This window comes from Enhydra lutris, unplaced genomic scaffold (genome assembly GCF_002288905.1).
Source record: "Enhydra lutris kenyoni isolate GAN:26980312 unplaced genomic scaffold, ASM228890v2 scaffoldscaffold23, whole genome shotgun sequence".
Taxonomy (NCBI): domain Eukaryota; kingdom Metazoa; phylum Chordata; class Mammalia; order Carnivora; family Mustelidae; genus Enhydra; species Enhydra lutris.
In genome coordinates this window covers 17999788-18024347 of record NW_019154107.1, presented here as the reverse complement: position 1 = coordinate 18024347, position 24560 = coordinate 17999788, and the positions used below count along the sequence as shown (strand labels likewise).

Sequence of the window (24560 nt, the reverse complement as noted above, 5' to 3'; positions counted from 1 at the left end):
ATAATAAAAAAAATTATATGGCCCTACAAAGCCTAAAGTATATACTGTTTTGCTCTTTGTAGAAAAGTTTGAAAAAAAGGTCACAAAGGAAATTAGAAAATATCAGACAATTGAAAAGGAAAACACAGTACACAAAATTGATGTGATGCAATGAGAGCAGCACTAAGAGGGCAATTCATAGTAGCAAAAGCATACATTAAAAAGAATAGTCTAAAATCAACAACCTCTGGTGCTTGGGTGGCTCAGCAAGTTAAGCATCTGACTCTTGATTTCAGTTCAGGTCTTGATCTCAGGGTTGTGAGTTCAAGCTCCACAAAAAACATTTAAATAAGTAAATAATAAAACCAGTAACTTCATTGCACACTGCTATGAAACTAGAAAAAGAAGAGCAAACTGGACCCAAAGCTAGCAGAAGGAAGAAATAATAAAGACCAGAGTGTAGATAAATAAAACAGAGAAGAGAGAAACAATAGAGAAAATAAAAGTATTGGTTGGCTCTTTGAAAAGATCACCACAATTGGCAGAGCTTAAAAGTAATTAAGAAAAAGGGAATGAAGAGTCAAATTAATAAAATCAGAAATAAAGTGGGGACAATACATTGTTTTCACCAAAATAAAAAGCATTATAAGAGAATACTATGAACAATTATATGCCCCCCAAATTGGATAACTTAGATGAAATGGCCAATTTTGTAGAAATACACAATCTACTAAAACTGCTCATGAATAAGAGATAAGCTGAATAGACATAAAACTAGTAAGGAGATATCAGTAATCAAACACTTACTACAAAGAAAAGCCCAGGATAAGATGGCTTCACTGTTGAATTCTATCAAATATTTAAAGAAGAATTAATACTTTTTTTTCTTAAACACTTAAAAATTGAAGAGGATGGAAAACAACTCATTCTAGGAGGCCAGCAATACCCTGATACAAAAGCAGACAAAGATAGGACAAGAAAAAAAAACTAAAATCCAATATTGTTGATGAACATTGATATAAACTTTTCAACAAAATACTAGCAAATCAAATTCAGTAGCATATGAAAAAGATTATATAGATAGCATTGTCAAGTGGGATTCCTTCCAAGAATGAATGGATGAATGGATGAAGGGTGGGGTTCAATACACACAAATCAATCAGTGTAATATACCACATAAACAGAACAGAAAAAAAAAACCATGATCATTTTGATTGATGGATAAAAAGTATTTGGCAAAATTCAACAACATTTCATGATAAAAATAAATTAGGGACAGAATTTCCTCAAATAGCCACATATAAAAACCACAGCTAATATTATATTGAGTGGTAAAGACTAAAGACTAAAGACTTTTCCATTAAGATCAGAAACAAGAGAAGGATGTTGCTTTAGTCACTTCTGTTCAACATAATACTAGAATTTCTAGCCGGAGCAATTATGCAAGAAAAAGTAGTAAAAGTATCCAAAGGGGAAAGGAAGAAGTAAAATTACGTTTGCTGATGACACAATCTCATTGAGAGAAAACCTAAATGACTGCACACACAAAAAATGTTAGACCTAATAAATGCATTCAGTAGATGTGCAGGATATAAAATCAACAAACAAAAGCAGTTAAGTTTCTATATACTAGGAATGAACAATTTGAAAAGGAAACTTTTAAGAAAAACAATTAAGTTAGATAAAAACCATTATTTGGATAAGCCTACATTATGTTAAACAATATGTTTGTACTGATTAATAAGGAAACCTAATCAATATTTCAAATATTATGAAATACTCTGGAGAATTAAAAGCACATCCTCCATTCTTCCTCATTTTAGCCTATTTATGTACTTGGCATATATTTTCTTCCTTCAACATACCTATCTAAACATTATTACAGTTTTATTCTCCCTTAACAAAAAGAAATCGAACAATCATTTGTAAAACAATTCAAAAGCCCTACATGAGTATAACAAGACCGTATATATCAGCATGAGAAATTAAGTATCTCAAAAATTAGAAATAAATGAAGATAATGATGGAATTATATAGGTCTATTTAGCAGCTTATGTTTTAATTGAAAGAATACTTTATAGAGCACTGGGTGTTGTACATACACAATGAATCTTGGAACACTGCATCAAAAACTAATGATGTGTTTTATGGAGACTAACATAACAATAAAAAAAGGAAAGAATACTTTAAAATAATGTATCTTAAAATTATGCCACAAATTTATACTCAATGTTTTTCCCAGTAAAAAACCTTTTTCTTGGCAATTTAATTTCAATTTTATTTCTAAACAATTACATTTTTAAAATTGCATCTTTATTTTTGGTTATGAATTAGCTATGTTAGAAGAGACAAACAGTCAAATTCTTATAAGCTTATTACAAAGAGTAACATTAGACTCAGCAACTGACTATATCGGCAATGAACCTTTGAACTAAATGCAGTAAATAATGATTATGAAAATATGTGTTTCAAAAGATGATAACATTTTTCCACACTATGCACGTGTAATTACTTTTCCACACTATGCACGTGTGATGCCTCCTATATTCCTCTGTTTGGGCTAAGGCCAACCAATCCAAAGGGAAACAAAAGTAAATAAAAAGTTGTTTGTTGGTACTCCAGTTTATCAGAGTGATAGGAAAAATGTAAGACTGTTTTGGAAAAACTAGGTATAAGAGAAATAATACTGGTGTACAAAGCAACTCTCTAAGGTACATCATCACTACTTAATGGAGGCTTTCAGTTTGTCTGAAATCAATGTTACTTAAAAAAATCTAATAGGAATTGTAATTACAGTTATTATATTTTCAATAGCTCAAGCTTTTATTTTGACAAATGGATTTTTTTCTCTGCTAAACAGTCTACATTTGACTTCTTCAAAATGCATTTCTAACAGTAAGAACAAACATTTCCTAGTATATAGTTTGCTTTCCATTAGGCATTGTTTTTCTCTAATTTTATACTAGCTTGTAAAATGTCAATATCAGACTCAAGTTTAAAGCCTGAGCGATGTCATTTTATATCAATGGTTAATCTTTTGAAAATAATGTAAAACCACTTATTGAATGCTTACTCTGTGTTGGGCATATGCTGAATGCCTCTCATTTGTTATCTACTGAACCCCTTCAATAAACATAAAAGTTAATTCTTCATTAGACTCTTTTTAAAGCTGAGCAACCTGGGCTGCACAGAAGGTTGGCTAACTCGTTCCAGGTTACACAGTTAGTAGGTGACAAAGGCATATACCTTTACCTGACAAAGAATGGGGAAAATGGTACATTATGTCTAAATATCACTGAATATACCACAGAATAAAAGGGCTTTTGAATAGAAAGGTAGCAAAATAACTCACATACTCACGAAACGTTTATTCTGACCTAAAGCAATAGGTTTCAGATAATGTTGACTGATTTTCTCAAGTATTTCACCCCTTAGAAAACTTCCTAAAGCAAGTTTCTATGGCAAGAGTTAAACCTGGCAAGGTCTTTGCCCTTTTGCTCTTGGTCACCCCACACCCATCTTGCTCTCTCCACTGGCTTCATGCTTCACCACTCCCTATCATTAATGACAAATACTGTAGTTAAAGAAAATTTCTGTATGGCTGGGCCTTTATCACCTTGTGAATTTCTTGGAGGTACATTAATTCTGTCAATAAGTGTTTTCATAAATACCTACTCTATGCGCAGGACACTACAAATGAGTGAATGAATTTTAAGTGTCTTGTGTCTCTAATACACTACCCCAAAAAGTCAGTAGCAAACTAAAGATGAAAGCCAAAGGATATCTCTGCTAACCCTCTTCCTTCTTCTCTTTTTCTTTTTTTTTTTTTACTTCATTTTAACCACATTTCTAACTCATTTTCTTTTGTTATATTTTCCCTCTTTAGGGGACCAAAAGGCCAAGTGGAAAAACAAAATTTGGTGGCTAATTAAAGAAACCCAGTGCTGGTTTAATTTCTTTGCCAAATCTGTTATTTTGTGTATAATATAGCTCTTGTCTTCTATTCCTTTTAAGATCTTAATTTTTATGATAAAATGTGTAGTAGTCTAGCACCCAACTGTAGTCCTTTAGCCTCCATTTGTTTGTGGTATTATACTATTTTTTCTTTCTATAACACATTTTTGAAATGTGTATAACAGAAGACACTATAGACAACAGGAAAGGATTAATAAAGTCTATAAGATTCAGATTTCTGTTATAGAGGATGGCTGATTATGTTTTACCATAGGAAGAACTTACGCTTTCATTACTGGGGCAATACGTTAAAGCACTAATAACATAGGTTGCCATTAAAACTGTATGTTTCTTCCTGATTCACATAAGAAAAAAATGACACGTTGCATTTCATCAAAATCAAGAATCTGTGTAATCTTTCACAACGTATACATATATCAAAATGTCACACTGTGCATCTTCAATATACACAATTTTTATTTGTCAATAATGCTAGGAAAAAAACTTCTGCTACTCAATGATAGACAGTATTAAGAAAATTAAAATAAATACCACAGACTGGGAGAAAAAATTTTAAAGCATTATAAAAAACGTAACCAGAATAAATTTTTTTAAAGATTTTATTTATTTATTTGATACAGAGAGAGAGAGAGATCACAAGCAGGCAGAGAGGCAGGCAGAGAGAGAGGGGGAAGCAGGCTCCCCGCCCAGTAAAGAGCCCGATGCGGGGCTCGATCCCAGGACCCCGAGATCACGACCCGAACCGAAGGCAGAGGCCCAGCCCACTGAGCCACCCAGGTGCCCCTAACCAGAATAAATTTCAAAAACATATTAAAAATTCAGCAATAAGAAAACAAACAACCAAAGGTAGGGGGAGGGACAGACAAAAGATTTGGAAAAGCATTTCAGAAGACACATGGATGACAGAGAAGCACAAGAAAAGATGCTCAACACTTACTCAATTACAGAAATGTAGATTAAAACCACACTGCAACTATACTACACAAGGGTTAAAATGGATAAAAGTGAAATGGTGAGCCCTACTAAGTATGGTCAAAGGATACAGAGAAACTGGAACTTTCATGCAGTGCAGGTGAGAATGGAAAAAGGAACAATGTCTTTGAGAAACTGTTGGCAGGTATTTTTTTAAACATTATAAATTCAACTACCATATTATCCAGCCATCCCACATATAAGTGATTTACCCAAGACAAATGAAAGTATATGCCCATGCAAAGATTATATATGAATTCTCCTATCAGCTTTATTCATAATTGCCAAAAAAAAAGGAAAATTCCAAATGCCCATCAACAGGTAAATAGATGAACAAATTGTGGTATATCTATCCCATGGACTACTACTACAATAAAAGGAATAAACTATTGAAACATGTACTACATAGACGGATCTTAAAACAGTTATGTTGCATAAATGAAAACAACCCCTCAAAAGGGTGTACACTGTATGATTTCATTGTATACAGTGCTAGCAAATGCACACAAAGTGACCAAAAAACCAGATAAATGGTCGCCTAGGGCAAGGGTATTTTGTGGCATGAGGGGAAGGGAAGGCGAAGGATTAAAAAGGGAAACTTTTTAGGGTGACATATATTCATTATTTCATTTGTGACAATGGATTCATGGTTGTAAGCATGTGTTAAAACTTCTCAAATTGTATACTTTAAATATGCACAACTTATTGCATGACAATTATACCACAATAAAACTGTTTAAAAAGCACACTTGGTATTTCAGATATTATACTCACCACTGCTGAGCAGCATAACAACAGGATCTGAGAAGTGTCCCTGCAAACTGAATGTAATGTATAAGCAGGATGTGTAAGTGAAGTTCACATCCAATTATAGGTATCTTTCCAGCAGTAAGTAATATCATGTATGAGATAATTAATGCAGGATAATTAATAAGCCATATTAAAATCTTCACTATAAATCTATCTCTCATTTATCTATAACTTCTATTCATCAACATCTCTCAGTTCCACAAATTGATATGTTTCCCTGATACTGAATGCAACTATTTGCTCATTTGTTTGGATTCACCGCACTGCGAAGGTGGCTTCTTAAGCCTCCATGTAAAGCCTTCATTTATTTTTTTTCCTTTAAAGATTTTATTTATTTGACAGAGAGAGAGTGAGACAGAAAGCACAAGCAGGGGGAACAGGAGAGGGAGAAGCAGGCTCCCTGCTGAGCAGAGAGCCAGATGCCGGGCTTGATCCCAGGACCCTGGGATCATGACGTGAGCTGAAGGCAGACACCTAATGGACTGGGCCACCCATGTGCCCCTATTTTGTTAATTTTATTTTAAACTTATTTCTATGAGTAATTTCTGAATGAAAAATGAATTCTTTTATTAAAAAAGAATCCTTAGATTCCATCTGAGCAATAAAATGGGGGAGACTGTTTTTCATAAAAATGCTGAATGGTAAGAGGCAAATGTTCACAACTATTTGTAAAATTTCTTGAAGATCCATGTTAAGATAAAATGCCAAAAAAAAAAAAAGAAGTTTTAGATTCAGTATTTTTTTTAAGGGGGTGTGGGGCTGAGGAAGAGAGAGACGGAAAGAATCTGAAGCAGGCTCCATCCCCACCACAGAGCCCAAGACAGAGCTTGATCTCAAGACCTGTGAGATCATGACCAGAACTGAAATCAAGAGTTGGACACTTTATCAGTTGAGCCACCCAGGCGCCCCTCATTTCAGGATTTCTGAATGATCTTCTAATGCTACTAATCTCAACTGGTTATGTGTAATTCCTCACATATTAGGAAAGCATCCTTGAAGGATGATTAGAATTTAAACATTTTCATAAAAATGTATGAAAAAATTATTTATAATAAATCCATGTATCTGAGATTCCTAAGCAAAAGTCTTTTTTAAAAAAGATTTTATTCATTTATTTCAGAAAGTGAGTGAGTGAGAGAGCCCGAGATGGGGGAGTGGAAGAGGGAGAAGTAGACTCCCCACTGAGCAGGGAGCCTGATGTGGGGCTCAACCCCAGGACCCTGGGATCATGACCTGAGCTGAAGGCAGATGCTTAACCAATTGAGCCACCCAGGCATCCCTAGAATACTTATTTTGATTTTGGGGAAAGGGGCACGAAGAAGTTTAGTGCTCACAAACCCTGAAAGGTAATGCCACACAGATGGCAAAGCTGTCATGAAACAACAGAGCGGGAAAGCACGGATGATAAAAGCAAAGAGAGGAGCCCAAAGGAGCATAAGAGGATCCAAGCAAACTCAATTCATTCCCTCCACAATGGCCCAAGGCCCTGCTTTTGCAAAACATTTCTTTCACCTAAAGAAGCAAGAAAAATGCTTTATAGCAACCAACATTTGTTTTGAAGACCGTGGAATCCAACTGGTTTTCATGCCTCCACAACTATGCTCCAGTCCATAATGGTGAAGGGAACAAGACAGTAAGATCCAAATTCGGTTTCAGCCAAGTTTCTGTCATTTTTATTGAGACAAATTAGGACAGAGAGAAGGTTAAAGAAGCTGCAAAGCCCCCTGTAAATCCATATTGTATCGGGGAATTTAAAAAAATGGAAGTTAGTATATTAAGTAAGTGTGCTACACATTATTTGAGCACCTATAAGATGAGCATGTTCCATATATTCCCATTTAATGGCCATAACCTCCCTGAAAGATTAAACATTATCAATGTTTTACATGTAAGAAACCTGACATTCAGTGAGGTCAGGGTCACACAACCAGAGAATGAATAATTGGAGATCGAAGTCATGTTTGACTTCTAAATGTATTCCTTTACAACACAATAACAATAAAATATGAAAGAGTAAAGTTAAAGATATGCAATTTTACCACTGCAATGTGGTGGCTAGCATGAATATAATGCCCAAGATGTAAATGAAAAATGTAAATTTAAATAGCCTATTTTTGCTCAGCTTCACACTCTGAAAATACATGTGACAGCCAGTGCTTCTCATCACATACAATATCAGAAATCAAATTTTGAACTTCATTTGTATTTTAAAGATGGCAACTGGTAGTACACATCTTGCTGGATAGTGTATAATTTCAGAGTAGCAGAATGCTAAATATAAAAACAATTTCTATCTTGTTTAAACATAGGCCCAACATAAGAACTTTATTGTGCACGTAGTAAACATTTTGTTTTGACACTGAACAAAAGTTTATGGGGAAAAAAAAATTAAAGTCTTCAGCAATGCTGACTAAAAGCTTACTTGCAATTGCTGGACAAGGATTTCTTGTGACAGTGTCATAACAGATTTCATTCTAGTGTAAGAACTTTTGAACTGCAAATTTGTAGAAATGAATCTTAGATGTAATTTACATTTGTGTTGAACTGAATGAATACAATCACTTTTCAGCAAGTAAAAGACCACTCTCAGCTGCTATTGAAAAACTACAAGGTAATTATTGGCACCATCACAATTGATCATTGCTACCTATGTTCTGGAGCTACCATATTATCAAGGGTCATTTCAGACTACTCTATCATGAATATTCAAGGTAGAGACTAAATTTACTAAAATGACAAGAAAACATCTTAAACATGGATCCTCAATATTTGGTTTTGTAATGTGGAATAAATAACTAAAGCACCTTGGTGAGAGCACTGAACTATGTCCACGTAACGTTCTGTACCATCTAAAGCCTTGATAGTGTAAGTAAATGTTATATGAAAATATTCCTTAATTTTGTTAATTCTTAATTTTTTACCTGAGATATAATAGACATATAACATTGCATTAGTTTTAAGTGTAAAAAATTCTTGTTGTTTAATGTCTGGAAATCATTTTAGGCCAACATGCTATGATCAACATATTAAATTCTTTCAGCTGGAGTTTTGCTCATACATATAAAGGCCTTATAATTTATTAATTGATCCTTGTCACTGCTTATCTCTTTTGTACATGTGTCAACTCTTCGGAAAAATGTAAGATATTCAACTACTCAAGTTCACCCCACCCCTTTCTTTGGTCACAAATAAATGTCATTAATGATTATAAGAATTTCTAAAGACCTTTTCTTTGGAGATGAAAGTATGTTTGTCACTCAAAAGTAAGAGTTCATAAGAGATAATTATCAAATCTTATACTTAGCTTAATAAAATCAACTGTACTAATTAACAGTTAGACAAAAGCTGTGTTTATCTAGTAGACAGATAAAATCTAGGTAGCTCAGTCAGTTAAGCATCCAGCTCTTGATTTCAGTTCAGGTCATGATCTCAGGGTCCTGAGATCAACACCCAGCAATTGGCTCCAGCCTGCGCTCAGCTGGGAGTCTGCCTGGGTTCTCTCTATCCCTCTCCCTCTGTCCATCCCTCCACTCGTGCTCTCTCTCTCCTTCTCTCTCTCTCTCAAATAAATAAGTAATACATAAATAAATAAAATCTTTAAAAGTATATTTAGGGATTGTCTTCTCTATAATATCAACATACTAAATTATTTCAGCCTGGTTTTGAATCTTTACTTAATGGTTGACTTGAATATATGGTTATTACCCTTTGGATGTCCTTAGATATATATAGGCATATATCAAATTTTGAACTTCATTTGTTCTTAGATATATATATATATATATATATATATATATATATATATATATATCTCCATACATATTACCCCTTGAGTGTTCTTAAATATAGAGAGATATATATCTAACAGAATATTATTCAGGCATAAAAAAGAATGAAATCTTACCATTTGCCCTGATGTGGATGGGGCTAGAGATTATAATGCTAAGTAAGGTCATCATCAAGACAGCATGGTACTGGCACAAAAACAGACACATAGATCAATGGAACAGAATAGAGAGCCCAGAAATAGAACCTCAACTCTATGGTCAACTAATCTTCGACAAAGCAGGAAAGAATGTCCAATGGAAAAAAGACAGCCTCTTCAATAAATGGTGTTGGGAAAATTGGACAGCCACATGCAGAAAAATGAAATTGGATCATTTCCTTACACCACACACGAAAATAGACTCAAAATGGATGAAGGACCTCAATGTGAGAAAGGAATCCATCAAAATCCTTGAGGAGAACACAGGCAACAACCTCTTCGACCTCAGCCGCAACAACATCTTCCTAGGAACATCACCAAAGGCAAGGGAAGCAAGGGCAAAAATGAACTATTGGGATTTTATCAAGATCAAAAGCTTTTGCACAGCAAAGGAAACAGTTAACAAAACCAAAAGACAACTGACAGAATGGGAGAAGATATTTGCAAATGACATATCAGATAAAGGGCTAGTGTCCAAAATCTATAAAGAACTTAGCAAACTCAACACCCAAAGAACAAATAATCCAATCAAGAAATGGGCAGAGGACATGAACAGACATTTCTGCAAAGAAGACATCCAGATGGCCAACAGACACATGAAAAAGTGCTCCACATCAGTCGGCATCAGGGAAATACAAATCAAAACCACAATGAGATATCACCTCACACCAGTCAGAATGGCTAAAATTAACAAGTCAGGAAATGACAGATGCTGGCGAGGATGCGGAGAAAGGGGAACCCTCCTACACTGTTGGTGGGAATGCAAGCTGGTGCAACCACTCTGGAAAACAGCATGGAGGTTCCTCAAAATGTTGAAAATAGAACTACCCTATGACCCAGCAATTGCACTGCTGGGTATTTACCCTAAAGATACAAACGTAGTGATCCGAAGGGGCACGTGCACCCGAATGTTTATAGCAGCAATGTCTACAATAGCCAAACTATGGAAAGAACCTAGATGTCCATCAACAGACGAATGGATAAAGAAGATGTGGTATATATACACAATGGAATACTATGCAGCCATCAAAAGAAATGAAATCTTGCCATTTGCGACGACGTGGATGGAACTAGAGGGTATCATGCTTAGCGAAATAAGTCAATCGGAGAAAGACAACTATCATATGATCTCCCTGATATGAGGGAGAGGAGATGCAACATGGGGGGGTTAAGGGGGTAGGAGAAGAGTAAATGAAACAAGATGGGATTGGGAGGGAGACAAACCATAAGTGACTCTTAATCTCACAAAACAAACTGAGGGTTAATGGGGGGAGGGGGGTTGGGGGGGTGGGGTTATGGACATTGGGGAGGGTATGTGCTATGATGAGTGCTGTGAAGTGTGTAAACCTGGCGATTCACAGACCTGTACCCCTGGGGATAAAAATATATTATATGTTTATAAAAAATAAAATTAAAAAAAAAATAATGGCAAATCTGAATGATTCACTGCCCCTTACAAAAGACTAGCTAACATTCCAAAACTAAGGGAAATCCACCAGTAGGGCTGTCATTTGACTATTAAAATGAGAAGTGAACTTTAGATTTCTTAAAATCAATTCTTCTGAATTACATAAAATAACAAAATATGCTACTTTATTGAAATGCTAGGAATAGGTTCACTATAGCTTAAAAACCCATCACATGGAGAATTATTAATTGGCTTTGCAAAGCCAAATAAATGTCTGAAAAGTGGTGGGAGGATTTTGGAAGATACTGATAACTATGACCCTAGTGATATGTGAGGTCAAGTTCACTAGAAGCAGACAGTGGGGTTGGGCAAGTTGGCTCTTGCTTTACAGCACATTTTGTTCTAGTAGTATTGAATGGATCACTCTGTTTGCCATTCTGAAGTTTCCCGTCTACTTATTAATAGCATTGGCATGCTAGGTATAGACCCTTCTATGCCAAATATAGACCCTTTCCTAAAACATTTTTTGTTGAGGCAAACAGGGTTGAGACACTAATTCTTCCATGGAGCACAAGATTGCTACTAGGTGTGTACTTACTATACTTCTAAATTATATCCATTTACCTATATATGATGATTTTCTCAGCAGGATCCAACCATTGTGGGGCATTTAAATCTCTCTCAAAGAGGACAGCTTACTTCTTCAATGAATCAGTTCCTCAGTTCTTCCCTAAGACTCTTCGACCTTCTCAAGCACCCTCCCTTCAAAAGTTTATAGAATAGCCCTCAGCACTATTCCTAGGCAAGCAATTCTGTTCAGGAACCATCAGGGCAATTTGTATAAATGAATGCTTCATTAAAGACAAAGGAAGGAAAATTCACACACCAAAGACTTTAGCCTATTTTTTCATGTATTAATTCAGTGCCTATGCTTGTTTTATAATACCTATTCTCATAAACAAACATTCTCATAAGACGCTGCCTGGCACACAAATTGGTATAAGTATTTAGAAGTATTTATCACAATTTTAAGTGTAAATACCCTTAACTAAATATTTCTACTTCTAGAAATTTGTCCACCGCATACATTCAAATAAATGGCCAAAAGAGTATAGCTCAAGATATAAAAGGTATGTTCCAAAGCTCCGATTATTCAGAAAGCTAATGACTGAAGTAGAAAACCAAATTTCCCTCTGGGTCATTTATTAGAAAAGGGAAATGTAAATGATATTTTTAAAATTTCTTCTCATCCTGTATCTGTCCTAGTGTGGGTGTTAATAATATTTTACTAATGGTTTTGTTACCTTTGAATATACCACGTTTCCAAGGGGACACATGTAGAATATATGGAACCGCATTATCAGGGTCTATGGTGATTTTTGGATTTCCCCACACTATTGGAAGATCTGAAGTTACCTAGAAAAGAGGTTCCAAAGAATTACACAATGTCAACATTTATATGAAATTCATGTAACAAGCTAAAGCATAGAAAAAACTGAAAACTTAAATACTTCCATTAAAACTGTTCATCTTTAAATGAAAAGCAAACCAGAAAACACTACAGTAAAAGAAAAATCTGAGGAGATCTCTGAAAAAATAGAACAAAGAAAATGACTCTTACAAAAAGAAAGATGTTTATTTTCTGTTGCTCCTTGTAGCAAGAATACTGATGCTTAGACAACTTAAGTATCTTTTATAGGCCACGCATAACAACTTGATGTGCAAAAGATGAACCATTTCAATGAATTTTATATCAATATTAATACAGCAAATAAAGAATATTTAAGTAGCATTTGACCATAACTCTGGTTAAATCCAACTTTCAGATCACTGAATGCTATATCTCACTAACCCCCACTGCCTAGGCAAACACTAATCTACTTTGTGTCTACAGATTTGCCTCTTCTGAACAATTCATAGAAATCATATAACATGTGGTCATTTGTGACTAGCTTTTTTCACTTAGCATAATGTTTTCAAGGTTCATCTGTATTGTGGTATATATCACTATATCATTTCATTGACAAATGATACTAAATTGTATGATATGCCATATTTCATGTATCCACAAATGTGGAAATTCCAGTTGCTTCCACTTTTGTCTATTATGACCAATGCTTCTATGAAAACATCTACGAGCTTTGAAGTGGACATAGATGCTCATTTCTCATGGACATAGATGTATCTAGGAGTGGAATTGCTGAAGCAAATGATAACTCAATATTTAACCTTTAGAGTTACTGCTTCCCAAACTGTTTGTCAAAGTGACTGCACCATTTTCTTTTCTACCAAAAAGGCATAATGGCTCCTATTTCTCTACATCTTCTCTCACAGTTTTTACTATCATTTTGATTATAGCCTTCTTAGTAAGTCTGAAGTAGTATCTCATTGTGATTTTGATTTGCATTTTTCTAATGGCTAATAGGTTGACTATCTTTTCATGTGCTTACTGCTCATATGCATACCCTCCCTGGGGAACTATTTATTTATCTATTTTTAAAGATTATATTTATTTATTTGAGAGCGAGAGAGATTGAGAGAACAAGTGGGAGGAGGGGCAGAGGGAGAAGCAGACTCCCTGTGGATCAGGGAGCCCGATGCTGAACTTGATCCCAGGACTCTGGGATCATGACCTGAGTCTAAGGCAGATGCTTAACTGACTGAGCCACCTGGGCACCCAGGAGCTGTCTATTTAAATTCTGTATATTTCAGGGAGCCTGGTGGCTCTGTCCAGATGCCTGGTCTTCGAACCAGACAACTGGTTAGCGAAGGACTTTAATTTCGGTCCCCCAAGTTTTTTTTTTTTTTCGGGCCCCCAAGTTTTTCTTGAGTAAATACCCTTCAGATTGTTTTAAGTTTTTGTTTAATTTCAAGGTCAGAAAATTTTCGTTTTTGACAATTTTTGCCAGTGTTTTATTGCTTTTGAGGAGGAACAGATGTACACAACTCCTTGCTCTACCATTTTGGAAGTTCCGTATCTGCTGTTTTCCTTATTGCTTAACTATTTTCTACTACTTAACCACTTGGGTAAAATGCCACAGCATTTTACCTGTATCTCAATTATGTTCTCTGATTTTTTATTTTCTCTTTCATACTGAGGAAGTCCCAACCTTCTATAGAAAACTATTCTTACAGCAGTAAGATGAACTATAACTTAAAAGCCTTTTTTAAAAGGTATAAAAATGTCTAGTAGCTGTAGTGCCTGGGTGGTTCAATGTGAGCATTGGGTTCTTGGTTTCTGCTCAGGTCATGACCTTGGCGTCATGAAATGGAGCCCCATTTAGGCTCCACACTGGGCGTGGAGCCTACTTAAGATTCTCTCTTTTCCCCCACCCCCCACCCCCGGCTTACACCCTTTCTCTCTTTCTTTAAAAAAAAAGGACGAGTACAGCAATGAAAAAAAGAAGAAAGAAAACATATGAGAAGAATATATTGAGTTTGAGTTGTTAGCAGATTGTCAAAATGCAGGTGAACAGCAAACAGTCGAGAATGAGGGACTGACTTAACACATACCTCTCGAGTACCAGTGCAGGTGTGGCACATGTAACTTGATGACAGTTTGAAGTGAAGAAATGTCCAGGTGAGATGTTGTAAAGACATAGGAATACTTTGGAAAATGGAAACTTGAAAAGACATCAGGAGGTTAGAGGGATAAAAGAACCAGATAAGTAATAATCAAGAAATGGCAAGGAAATGAGAAATACACAATGATATAAAATAAAAGGTGAGGAGTTTTAAGAAGGCAGATCAACACTGTCAAACACTGCAGGAGTTTTGAGGCAATACATTGGCAAAATAAGTGATTTTTCTTGACCCAAAGTCAAAGGTAATCGTTGTGGCAGCAATTTCACAGCACAGTAGAAAAGCTTTAAATCGCCCATTGTAAATTAAGAAGTGATCATGCAACCATCATTTTTTCAAAAAGTTTAGCAATTGTGGACAATAAAGATGATAATAGTTGAAGAAGAAATAGTATACAGACAAGTTTTCTCTGGTAATGGAAAAATTTGAGAATATACATTAAGGGAAATAACCCTACAAAGATGAAGACACTGAGAGTAAAAGAGCAGGGGAAAAGAATGTGAATCAGTCTTGAGTGCACTGAGGTAAACTTCATTTCACAGACGGAGGAATGAAGATGGAGAATCAGAAGTATTTCAGTGGTACTAAAGCAAGAGTATGCTGAAAGCTGAAAGTATAAAGCAAAGATTCTCAGCCCAGACCTTCTCCTTGGTGCTACCTCAGTTGTTCCTCAATAGAATTTCTATTGAAATGCAAACAATCATCTTGTATTATGTATTAAAATTTGTATTAAATTAAATGAAATGAAAGGGCAAATTCGTATTGCTCATTATTCTGTGTTGATTAAAAACAATGGTAAATTTCAAATTAATTAAAAAAGGAGATACTGTACCTATGGATAATATTTCTAGGAACAAATGTTTCTTAAATCTTAAATACTCTTCAGTTCTTTTATAATTGTTGAAGCTCTTTAAACATAAAAATATGGAAAATCTCCCTTGAAAAACTATTAGGTACTTGACACTATAATCTACACTGGGTATAAAAATGTGGATAAGAGGGGCGCCTGGGTGGCTCAGTGGGTTAAAGCCTCTGCCTTCAACTCAGGTCATGATCCCAGGGTCCTGGGATCGTGCCCCGCATCGGGCTCTCTGCTCAGCGGGGAGCCTGCTTCCCCATCTCTCTCTGCCTGCCTCTCTGCCTCCTTGTGATCTCTCTCTGTCAAATAAATAAATAAATAAATAAATAAAATCTTAAAAAAAAAAAACGTGGATAAGAGAGGCATGCCCCTTTTCTCAGTTTATAATCTGGTAGAAAATAATAAAAGGGTAATAGTAATATGATATAGTATGTCTGATGGTGGAAGCACATGAAAGATACCTAATCTCTAATTTTATAATCCATGAATTTTAAAAGCTATTTAAAAATTTTTTTTATTATCATTATAGGAAAAATGGCACCTAAGACATGCCCTAAAGAATTAAAAGGAGTAAGACAAACACAGAGAAATGGAAGATAGGGAGTGGGGTAGAGATTTCCAGATAGGAGCAAAAGGAAATACCATTTACTAAGGGCTGAGTGCTCCTGGAGCCAAAAGTAGGAACAGATGAAACTGAGCAGATGAGCTTTTAAAGGACAGCAAAAGTCAATTCAGGGAATATGGATTTGATGCTGAAGGTAAGAAATGAAACTGCCAAGTTTCAACAGGGCAATGACAAAATGAGATTTTTGTTCTTAATATTCACTACATTTCCCATCCAGTAAGGAGAGAAGAAAACCAAAGCACATATTTTTTTTTTCAGGATTATAAAACAAAAACAAAACAAACCACAAAACAAAACCCAGAGGGTAAACCTAGAGAATTTCCAAACTTCTGCAGTACCCTCTGAAACTCAGGCACCTATGATGAATAGATAGGTGAAGCTTCTTTCAAGGATTCTATTAGGTACACAACAATTTGTAGATAAATGTGGGAGTGGGGAGTGGAAAAATGTATTTTAGAATTGGCTTAAATCAAGTGAGGAAAGCCAGGTGTAAAACTTCATAAGAAACAGGGGTGCCTGGGTGGCTCAGTGGGTTAAAGCCTCTGCCTTCGGCTCAGGTCATGATCCCAGGGTCCTGGGATCGAGCCCTGCATTGGACTCTCTGCTCAGTGGGGAGCCTGCTTCCTCCTCTCTCTCTGCCTACTTGTGATCTCTGTCTGTCAAATAAATAAAATCTTTAAAAAAAAAAAACTTCATAAGAAACAAAGATGTAAATAATTATGCACCTCTTCACATTCCCACTATTATTTACACTGATAAATGATAGGATACAAATTATTTTTATTTTTTTTTAAAGATTTTATTTATTTATTTGACAGATAGAGATCGCAAGTAGGCAGAGAGGCAGGCAGAGAAAGGAGGAAGCAGGTTCCCTGCTGAGCAGAGAGCCCGATGTGGGGCTCAATCCCAGGATGCTGGGATCATGACCTGAGCTGAAGGCAGAGGATAAACCACTGAGCCACCCAGGCGCCCCGATAGGATACAATTTAGAAATTTTATGTCTACAGATTTCACATTAAAATTTTAAGAGCTTGGGGCACCTGGGTGGCTCAGTGGGTTAAAGCCTCTGCCTTTGGCTCAGGTCATGATCTCAAGGTCCTGGGATCAAGTCCCACATGGGGCTCTCTGCTCAGCAGGAGCAGGGAGCCTGCTTCTCCCTCTCTCTCTGTCTGCCTCTCTGCCTACTTGTGATCTCTGTCTGTCAAATAAATAAATCTTTAAAAAAAATTTTTAAGAGCTCTTGAAAATACTTTTGAAAATATCTTTTATTATCATATTAACTTATTTGGGTAAAAATACATAATTCAAATAAGCAGCTTTTAATGTGCTTTATGATCATATACTAATACTTAGAAAACTTGTTTGGTGCTATTTCAACTTTATAATTGATGAAATTTGATAGCTGTTGGCCTAACAAAAAGTAGAATTCTAAACATTTCCTTATGTGGTACTTCACCTAGTTAAGTAAAATTAAATGTTTTTAAAATTTCATATAATTCAATATACTCCTTCTTAAAACACTTTCATCCTTAAAAAAAAAAAATCTTACCTTAAATGTTTGAATGGTCTTCGTATAATTGGGCACCATTATGGGTTTATTTGTCGTCTTCCCTACTTGACAGTCTATAGTGATATGTTCCAAGGCCAGGGGTTTTTTCCCAATCCCTTTTATGTCAAAGACATACTCCATACCATCTACTTCATTTTGTAGAGTAAGTCTGCCCTGTGACAAATCAGCCAAATTTCAGCTCTATAGGAGTCACAGTTGGATCTCAAACAATCTCTGCTATCCTATTAATTTTGAATCTGATTAATGAAATGAGCTTTCAAGGAGGTGTCAGTCACTGACTTTTCTGGTTTATGTATAAATACTTCTACTGAGTGGATAAAGATTAATTTCCTGTGAAAAGCTCTGTATTTCTCTTTACTTTCTCTAAATGACAGAGTTTATATTGGCATTCTCATACATAGCAAGTATATGCCTTTTTATGTCCTTGTCAAAGAAATATGTCTTAAGAAAATATTCTCTGAAGTATCAACTACCTTAATGAATAAAAATAAAGGAACAATGATTTTACTTTGTTAAGCGTGTTATGTAAAAATAGTCCAGATATAAGTAGTGGCAGCCAATGGCATTGTGAATTTCAGAAAATTTATCCCTCAAATTAAAAGATTTATTAAAGTTTCAAGCAGAGTGAATAATAATAATCAAAAGCATATAGTATATAACTTTTTTCCAAAAAGGTTTATAATAAATTACAAAGGTTAATATCATATAACAATTCACTGACAAATTAATACTAGGAAACAAATCAATGAGTTCATACCATAATCTCACATTCCAAAATAGGTTTGAATGTAAGGGGATACTGCACAGTTTCTCCTGGTCCAACATATAAAATAGAAGGTCCAAAAAACCAATCTCCTTCTATAGTAACTTGACATTTCCATTCATTCTTTGTCTTATTACTCTAAAGCATGAAAAAAAAATGTAGAAAAATATCAGAAGGGTGATGTTGATAAATCTGAATTACGTATTAATTCTTGGTACTTTTAATAAAATTATATATTGTATTTTAAATTATATTTCAGGCTTTGAAAGTCATAGTTGTTAAGAACAACCATCAACAATGTGAATATTTAGCATAAGGATGACTATGTATGCTTTCATTGTCATACTGGAGCACTGCCTAACAGGTTGACCCATGGGTAATTTAATATTTAAAGAAATATTTGTTTGACTTATTAATTACTGTGAAAATTATAAAATGGTCTTAGAATTACACATTCTACTCCTAATTATGGGCAACCTATCTGGTAAATTGCTCAGATAGCAAAGCTTATACATCTCATCAGAACAAATTTTTGTGCTTTGAGCAGACTTTTCTTACATCTTTAATAATTAAAGAAAAAAAACAATTTCTAGTCTAGAATATTCAACATTCCTTACAAATATATTACCTTTTTCTATGCTGTAGTGTCACTTTGAGAGCCAAGCTACAGCCAGTCATTGTTCTTAGTGCCCATGAACCCACCTTAATTGTGAAGATCACAACTGAATTTGAAGCAGAGATTGGAAAGATCATAAGGGAGAGATCAAAAGGGAAAGGAATTCCCTTTTGAGTGGGAATGCGATAACTTAAAGAAGTTGGAGTTACTTTTTGAAGGAAAGAGGATCCAATAGAAGTGATTAGTGAGGTACACAACATGGTAACATTTATATTGAAGAATAAGCTCTGTCCTCAATGTGGAGAAAAAAATGGCAGCAGATAATTTCTAGAATTAGAAATTCTAATAGTTCAAGATGAGAGGTTTGGAGGACTTTAATTGAGACAGTAGTAATGGGAATGGAGAAAAGTACCAAAAAACTAATTAAGTATAAGTACCACTTACGACTGGAATATGCTGGGTAAGGGCTTCAAATGCTGGTGTTTCAAATTCAAACTTGGCCTCTGGACGTTCTTCATTTACCACACCTTCAATGCAATAGACACGCACATCATACCGTGATATCAGCAAAATTTTACAAGGGTAGCGTCCAGGACTGAGAGGAACAAATCGTAAAGGAACTAGAACAGATCCATCTGCAACTATTAAAAAGAAAATTTTAAATAGCTTAGTCATTTTTGGTGGCATAAATCCTAAAATTCATTTTGGAGTAAAGCAATGTTTAATACTATTGTATTTAATTATATTTTATAATCTAGAAGAGATTAGTTTATCCTGAAGTAACACATTACCCCTAAACCACCAGGGCATAACCATCAAGTTTATTTATCAATGACATAATATATCTTGTGCATATGTTGTAGGAAGGTCTACTCCATAAAGTCACTCAGGGACCCATGTTGTGAATGATACCACTATCTTACAGGTGTACCATTAGGGACACCTCTCTTCCTTTCTTGACAGGTCAAGGGAAGAAAAGTGGCTAGAAGCTTGCTCAAGGGCTTTTCAGTGCTCAACATAAAAGTAATACACATTACAGATGACTTTTGAACAATACAGATTTGAAACACAGGTCCACTTATACATGGACTTTTTTTCAATAAACATAGTATAGTACTAGAAATGCATTATCTCTTCCTTAGGATTTTCTTAATATTTTCTTTCCTCTAGCTTACTTTATTGTAAGAATACAGTGTACAAAACAGTATACAATACAGTATACAAAACAGTATATGAAACATTGTAAGAATACAGCATACAAGCTATGTGTCAGTCTACTGTTAATGTTATTGATAAGGCTTCTGGTCAACAGTAGGCTATTAGTAGTTAAGTTCTGGGGGAGTCAAGAGGTAAATAGGGATTTTTGACTATGGAAGAGGTAGGTGCTCCTAACACCTGTAATGTCCAAGTGCCAAGTGTACATTTAATTGGCCAGAACCAACCACATGGCTCTATCTAACTGAATGGGGGCTGAGAATGAGACAGATATATGGAATATTTGGTAAGCATTATTGTTTGCTCCATTTCTACGACTTAGGGGTACTCTGTCCTCTGGTAATCAAAATAATTTGCAGCTTGAGCAACAGATGGAAATAATTTTTCCATAGTTAATAACCAAGGGAAGTGGTTAGAGGTATGTCCAATTAATACTTCTCATATTGGGGCACCTGGGTGGCTCAGTGGGTTAAGCCACTGCCTTCAGCTTGGGTCATGATCTCGGGGTCCTGGGGTCGAGCCCCGCGTTGGGCTCTCTGCTCAGTGGGGAGCCTACTTCCCCCTGTTTCTCTGCCTACTTGTGATCTCTCTCTCTGTCAAATGAATAAATAAAATCTTTAAAAAAAAATACTTCTCGTATCACCTTGTTATACCATTTACCTTAAGTCAACAGCGAATATCAATTCTTACAGTAGGCAGACTATCTATGTTGGCCTTTTCCTTCTAAGCAACACTAATTTTTTTCTCTGAAGGTCACCATTTTCTTATTGTCCATGAAACGAGAAAACCGTCATAAAAATCTCTCAACGCTAAAATTGGATGTAGTATAAGAGTCTCAAGTCTCAAGCAAATTTCATTGATAATGGCAAAGTATTTAAGTAATAGATAAAAAACAAATGGCAAGAAAATGTTCAAAGCCTAATTCTATATGAGGAAGTTCTCTGAAACCAAGAAAACAAGCCTATCAACCAATGGACCAGGCAAGTATTATAACATTAATTAGCTATAATTTTAATTCACTCTCATTTAGCACCTCAAATGTTAAAAATGGCAAACATGTTTTCAAATACGCAAGTGTATGTCAAGAAAACCAGTCACATCTGCAAAAATATTAATTGCCTTAAATCATTTTAAAATCAAATTGAGGATTTGTATTTGTGTTACCTGTTAGGTGTCATATATTATATGTATAGATATATAGATATATATATCTATACATTATATAGAATGTTGCATATTGTATATTGTTATATGTCATATTTTATACTATATATAATGTTAGTATTATATATTGTATATTAAAAAACACTGACAGTGCATCACATTTGAAATCTATTACATCTAACCAAAGTTCAAGATTATCAGCTGGTCTAAAGAAAAAATAAAGGCTGTCAGAATGTTGTTATTTTTATTCTATCCTATTCAAGTACAGATTTTCATTGACTGTTTTCATTCTGAGAGAATTATTTGAGTTGCGGCAACATCATTAAAACAAACCAGGTCAGATAATCATTTGATCAAAATTGTTCGTTTATTAACAGAAATAAAGAAACCTCATTGCTCTCTTTCACAAACAGACTGAAATGAAAATATTTAGATTAAGTAATTTAAATAAAGTTAAACTGCTTAGAACAGGAAACTTAAGCAACTCAACAGTAATTATTATTCTCATCAAAGATAAAGAATAACTAGCCATTTAATAGTAAACAATAATTGGAATGTACAGTCCCAGTATAAAACTTCTATCGGAAGCTTTATGTTATACACTATTTCCCTTTCCCTAAAAATATCCACTTCCTAATGATACTGAGTCTGAAAGTGAAAGCCAAGGACATTCTTAAGTGTACATTTTCCAACTCATGAAATGTTCATGAGTAAAGACCCCAAGGAATGCCCGGTGCCAGCCTCTCTCCTTTACCAGTCCCAAAAGGAATCCATCATAACAGTGGAATTCAGAAAAATGAAAGCTTTATTTCTGAAGATATATTAACAAAACAATATTTGTTGTTATTTTCTTAAACATCTGAAGTAATGTAATTGATTCATGCCAGAAACTTAAGTAGGATAATCCATGCTTCTGGATTAAGGCACTCATCAGCCAGGATCCATATTCCCTTAGATATAAAACAGCAGAAGTAGAAATGATTTTGATTTTTTTAAATTTGGGAATTTTACTGGCCACATTATGCCATCAAACTATCATTCTCTTTTAGGGACATGTTTTCTCAAAGTCCTTTCCAATTCTGTACCAGAGCAGATGTCATCCATACCCTGCTAGATCCCCTGGGTATTTAAATTCTTCCTGCAGGCAAATGGCTTTACAGAAAACTGCCTTTCTCTCTGAGGGCTTTCTCCTGGCATAGGAAGGTACTCAGCCCTCTTATGGATCAGGCCAGAAGTGATAGTTCATTGCCTGCATTTGCAGTCCTCAACAAATAATGTATGAAATTGGTAGAAAAATAACCCAGGGTCTTCGACCATTGGTAGGAATAACTCTGAGGTGAATTCTACATGAACTCCTAGAGATCCCAGTGCAACTGAGTCTAAATTATTAATAGTGGCAACTGCTAAAAACACACTGAAAACCTGAATTGGCTTTTCCTTGCTGTCTCTCACTCCCTCACACATCTACTGATGTTTCCTGCGATCACCTCTCAAACTACTTGCTCTCAAGACCCGGTTTCAGGGTTTGCTGCTGGGGATCCCCCAACCAAATACACACCCTTAGGCCCAGGAAAGAGAGCTTCCTGTCCAGGGCCTCATGCTTTCTAGGGCCTTTGTGTCTCCTCTGTCATTGTCTCTCTGCCCATGCAAGGAGTACATGGGCTCATTGGGGCAGGCCTATAGGGAACCAGCTCCATCCAAGTTTCCAGTTCATGTGATGCCATAATTCACAATCAAAACTGTTGGAACCGATTTTCAGGGCTTGCACAGGACTCTTCACTTTGACAGTCCTCTCATCGGAACACTCCTGGAACTGAAGCCTAAGGTGCGGCTATCAAGGGGAAGATGTAGACCAAAATTAATTATGTGGGCTGAGGCATCCACAAATTTGTACACGAGACCCCTTATGGTACATGCTGTTGAATGTGAAGGAAGGGAGAGAACAGAGTGGGCACCTGGCCAGAGCCCAACTATTCTGTGCTATCAGATTCTTGTGAAAAACTCTAAGGTGGCCAAAAATTCTAAATTCCAATGTGGTCTTACAGGTTGGTTTATATTTGTCAATGTGGAATAACAGAATATAGTCTATTTAAAAATTTGTTAGTTTGATTTACTACTTAAAAAATTTAGCCATATGATATATGGGCTTGCATCTGTACTTTTGACATGGTATCACGTGTTCTGAACAATCTGGACCCATCCTTTTCATCCCCTACTCTACTTAGATGGAGCTCACCTGGTGCCTTGACAGATGATCCTGGTAACTGTGGCAGTTCCCAGGGTTCTATGATTAAAGATAACCAAATATATCTAAATTTACCAGATTACAGGTACTGAAGGAAATAAAGGAAATAAAGACAGACTCTCTCTAGTGAAAGAATACATAATTTTATGTTAACATTAGCTACTAGAAGAAGTCAGTGTGATCTATAGTTTTTGAAATAACCCATAAAAATATACTGCACTCAGATCCTAGAAAGGTCATGGTTGGCAGAATAAGTCAATACTGTTCTTTTGGTCAGCTATTACTGCAGAAAGAAACTACCTCAAAACTTAGTGGTTTAAAGAAACAACCATCTATTTGCTCATGGTTCTAGGGTCTGACCTCATTTGGGAAAGCTTACCTACTTAATGTGGTATTAGCTGGGCTCACTCATGATTTGGGACCTCAACTAGGAATTCCGGCCAAGAGCTCTCTAATCTATGAGATGAACCAAATATGTTACATACAGTACGTGAAAATTACTAGCTGCAAAAGAAGGCCCTAATGTATAAATGGTTATCATATATCTGTTACTTTCACCCTTAGTAAACCACTGGCCAAAGCAAGCCACAGGCCAAGACCAGGGTCAACAAGGAAGGGGAGACTACATAATACATGTGTACAGGCAGACGTGATCCATTTAAGCTTTACTGAAACATTCTACCATGCCTTAACTGCAAAGAGACATGTATGAAACTGATAAGGTGAGAGAGTTAAAAATCCCATTTTCTAGTTTTAGTTCTCTTTCCTATATTGACCTTGGGCAAACAATTT

General features: G+C 35.5%; 1 protein-coding gene across 1 annotated transcript in view; it reads right to left on the bottom strand.

The window, feature by feature from the left end:
• LOC111150500 (cilia and flagella associated protein 47) overlaps positions 1 to 24560 on the bottom strand; it is a 526123-nt gene that overhangs the window by 170987 nt on the left and 330576 nt on the right. Inside the window, exons 46-49 of the mRNA XM_022507981.1 lie at positions 19589 to 19785; positions 18523 to 18666; positions 17745 to 17918; positions 12434 to 12545 (exon numbers count right to left, since the gene is read on the bottom strand). Coding sequence (XP_022363689.1) covers positions 12434 to 12545; positions 17745 to 17918; positions 18523 to 18666; positions 19589 to 19785 — 627 coding nt within the window. The remainder of the gene's footprint in view (positions 1 to 12433; positions 12546 to 17744; positions 17919 to 18522; positions 18667 to 19588; positions 19786 to 24560) is intronic.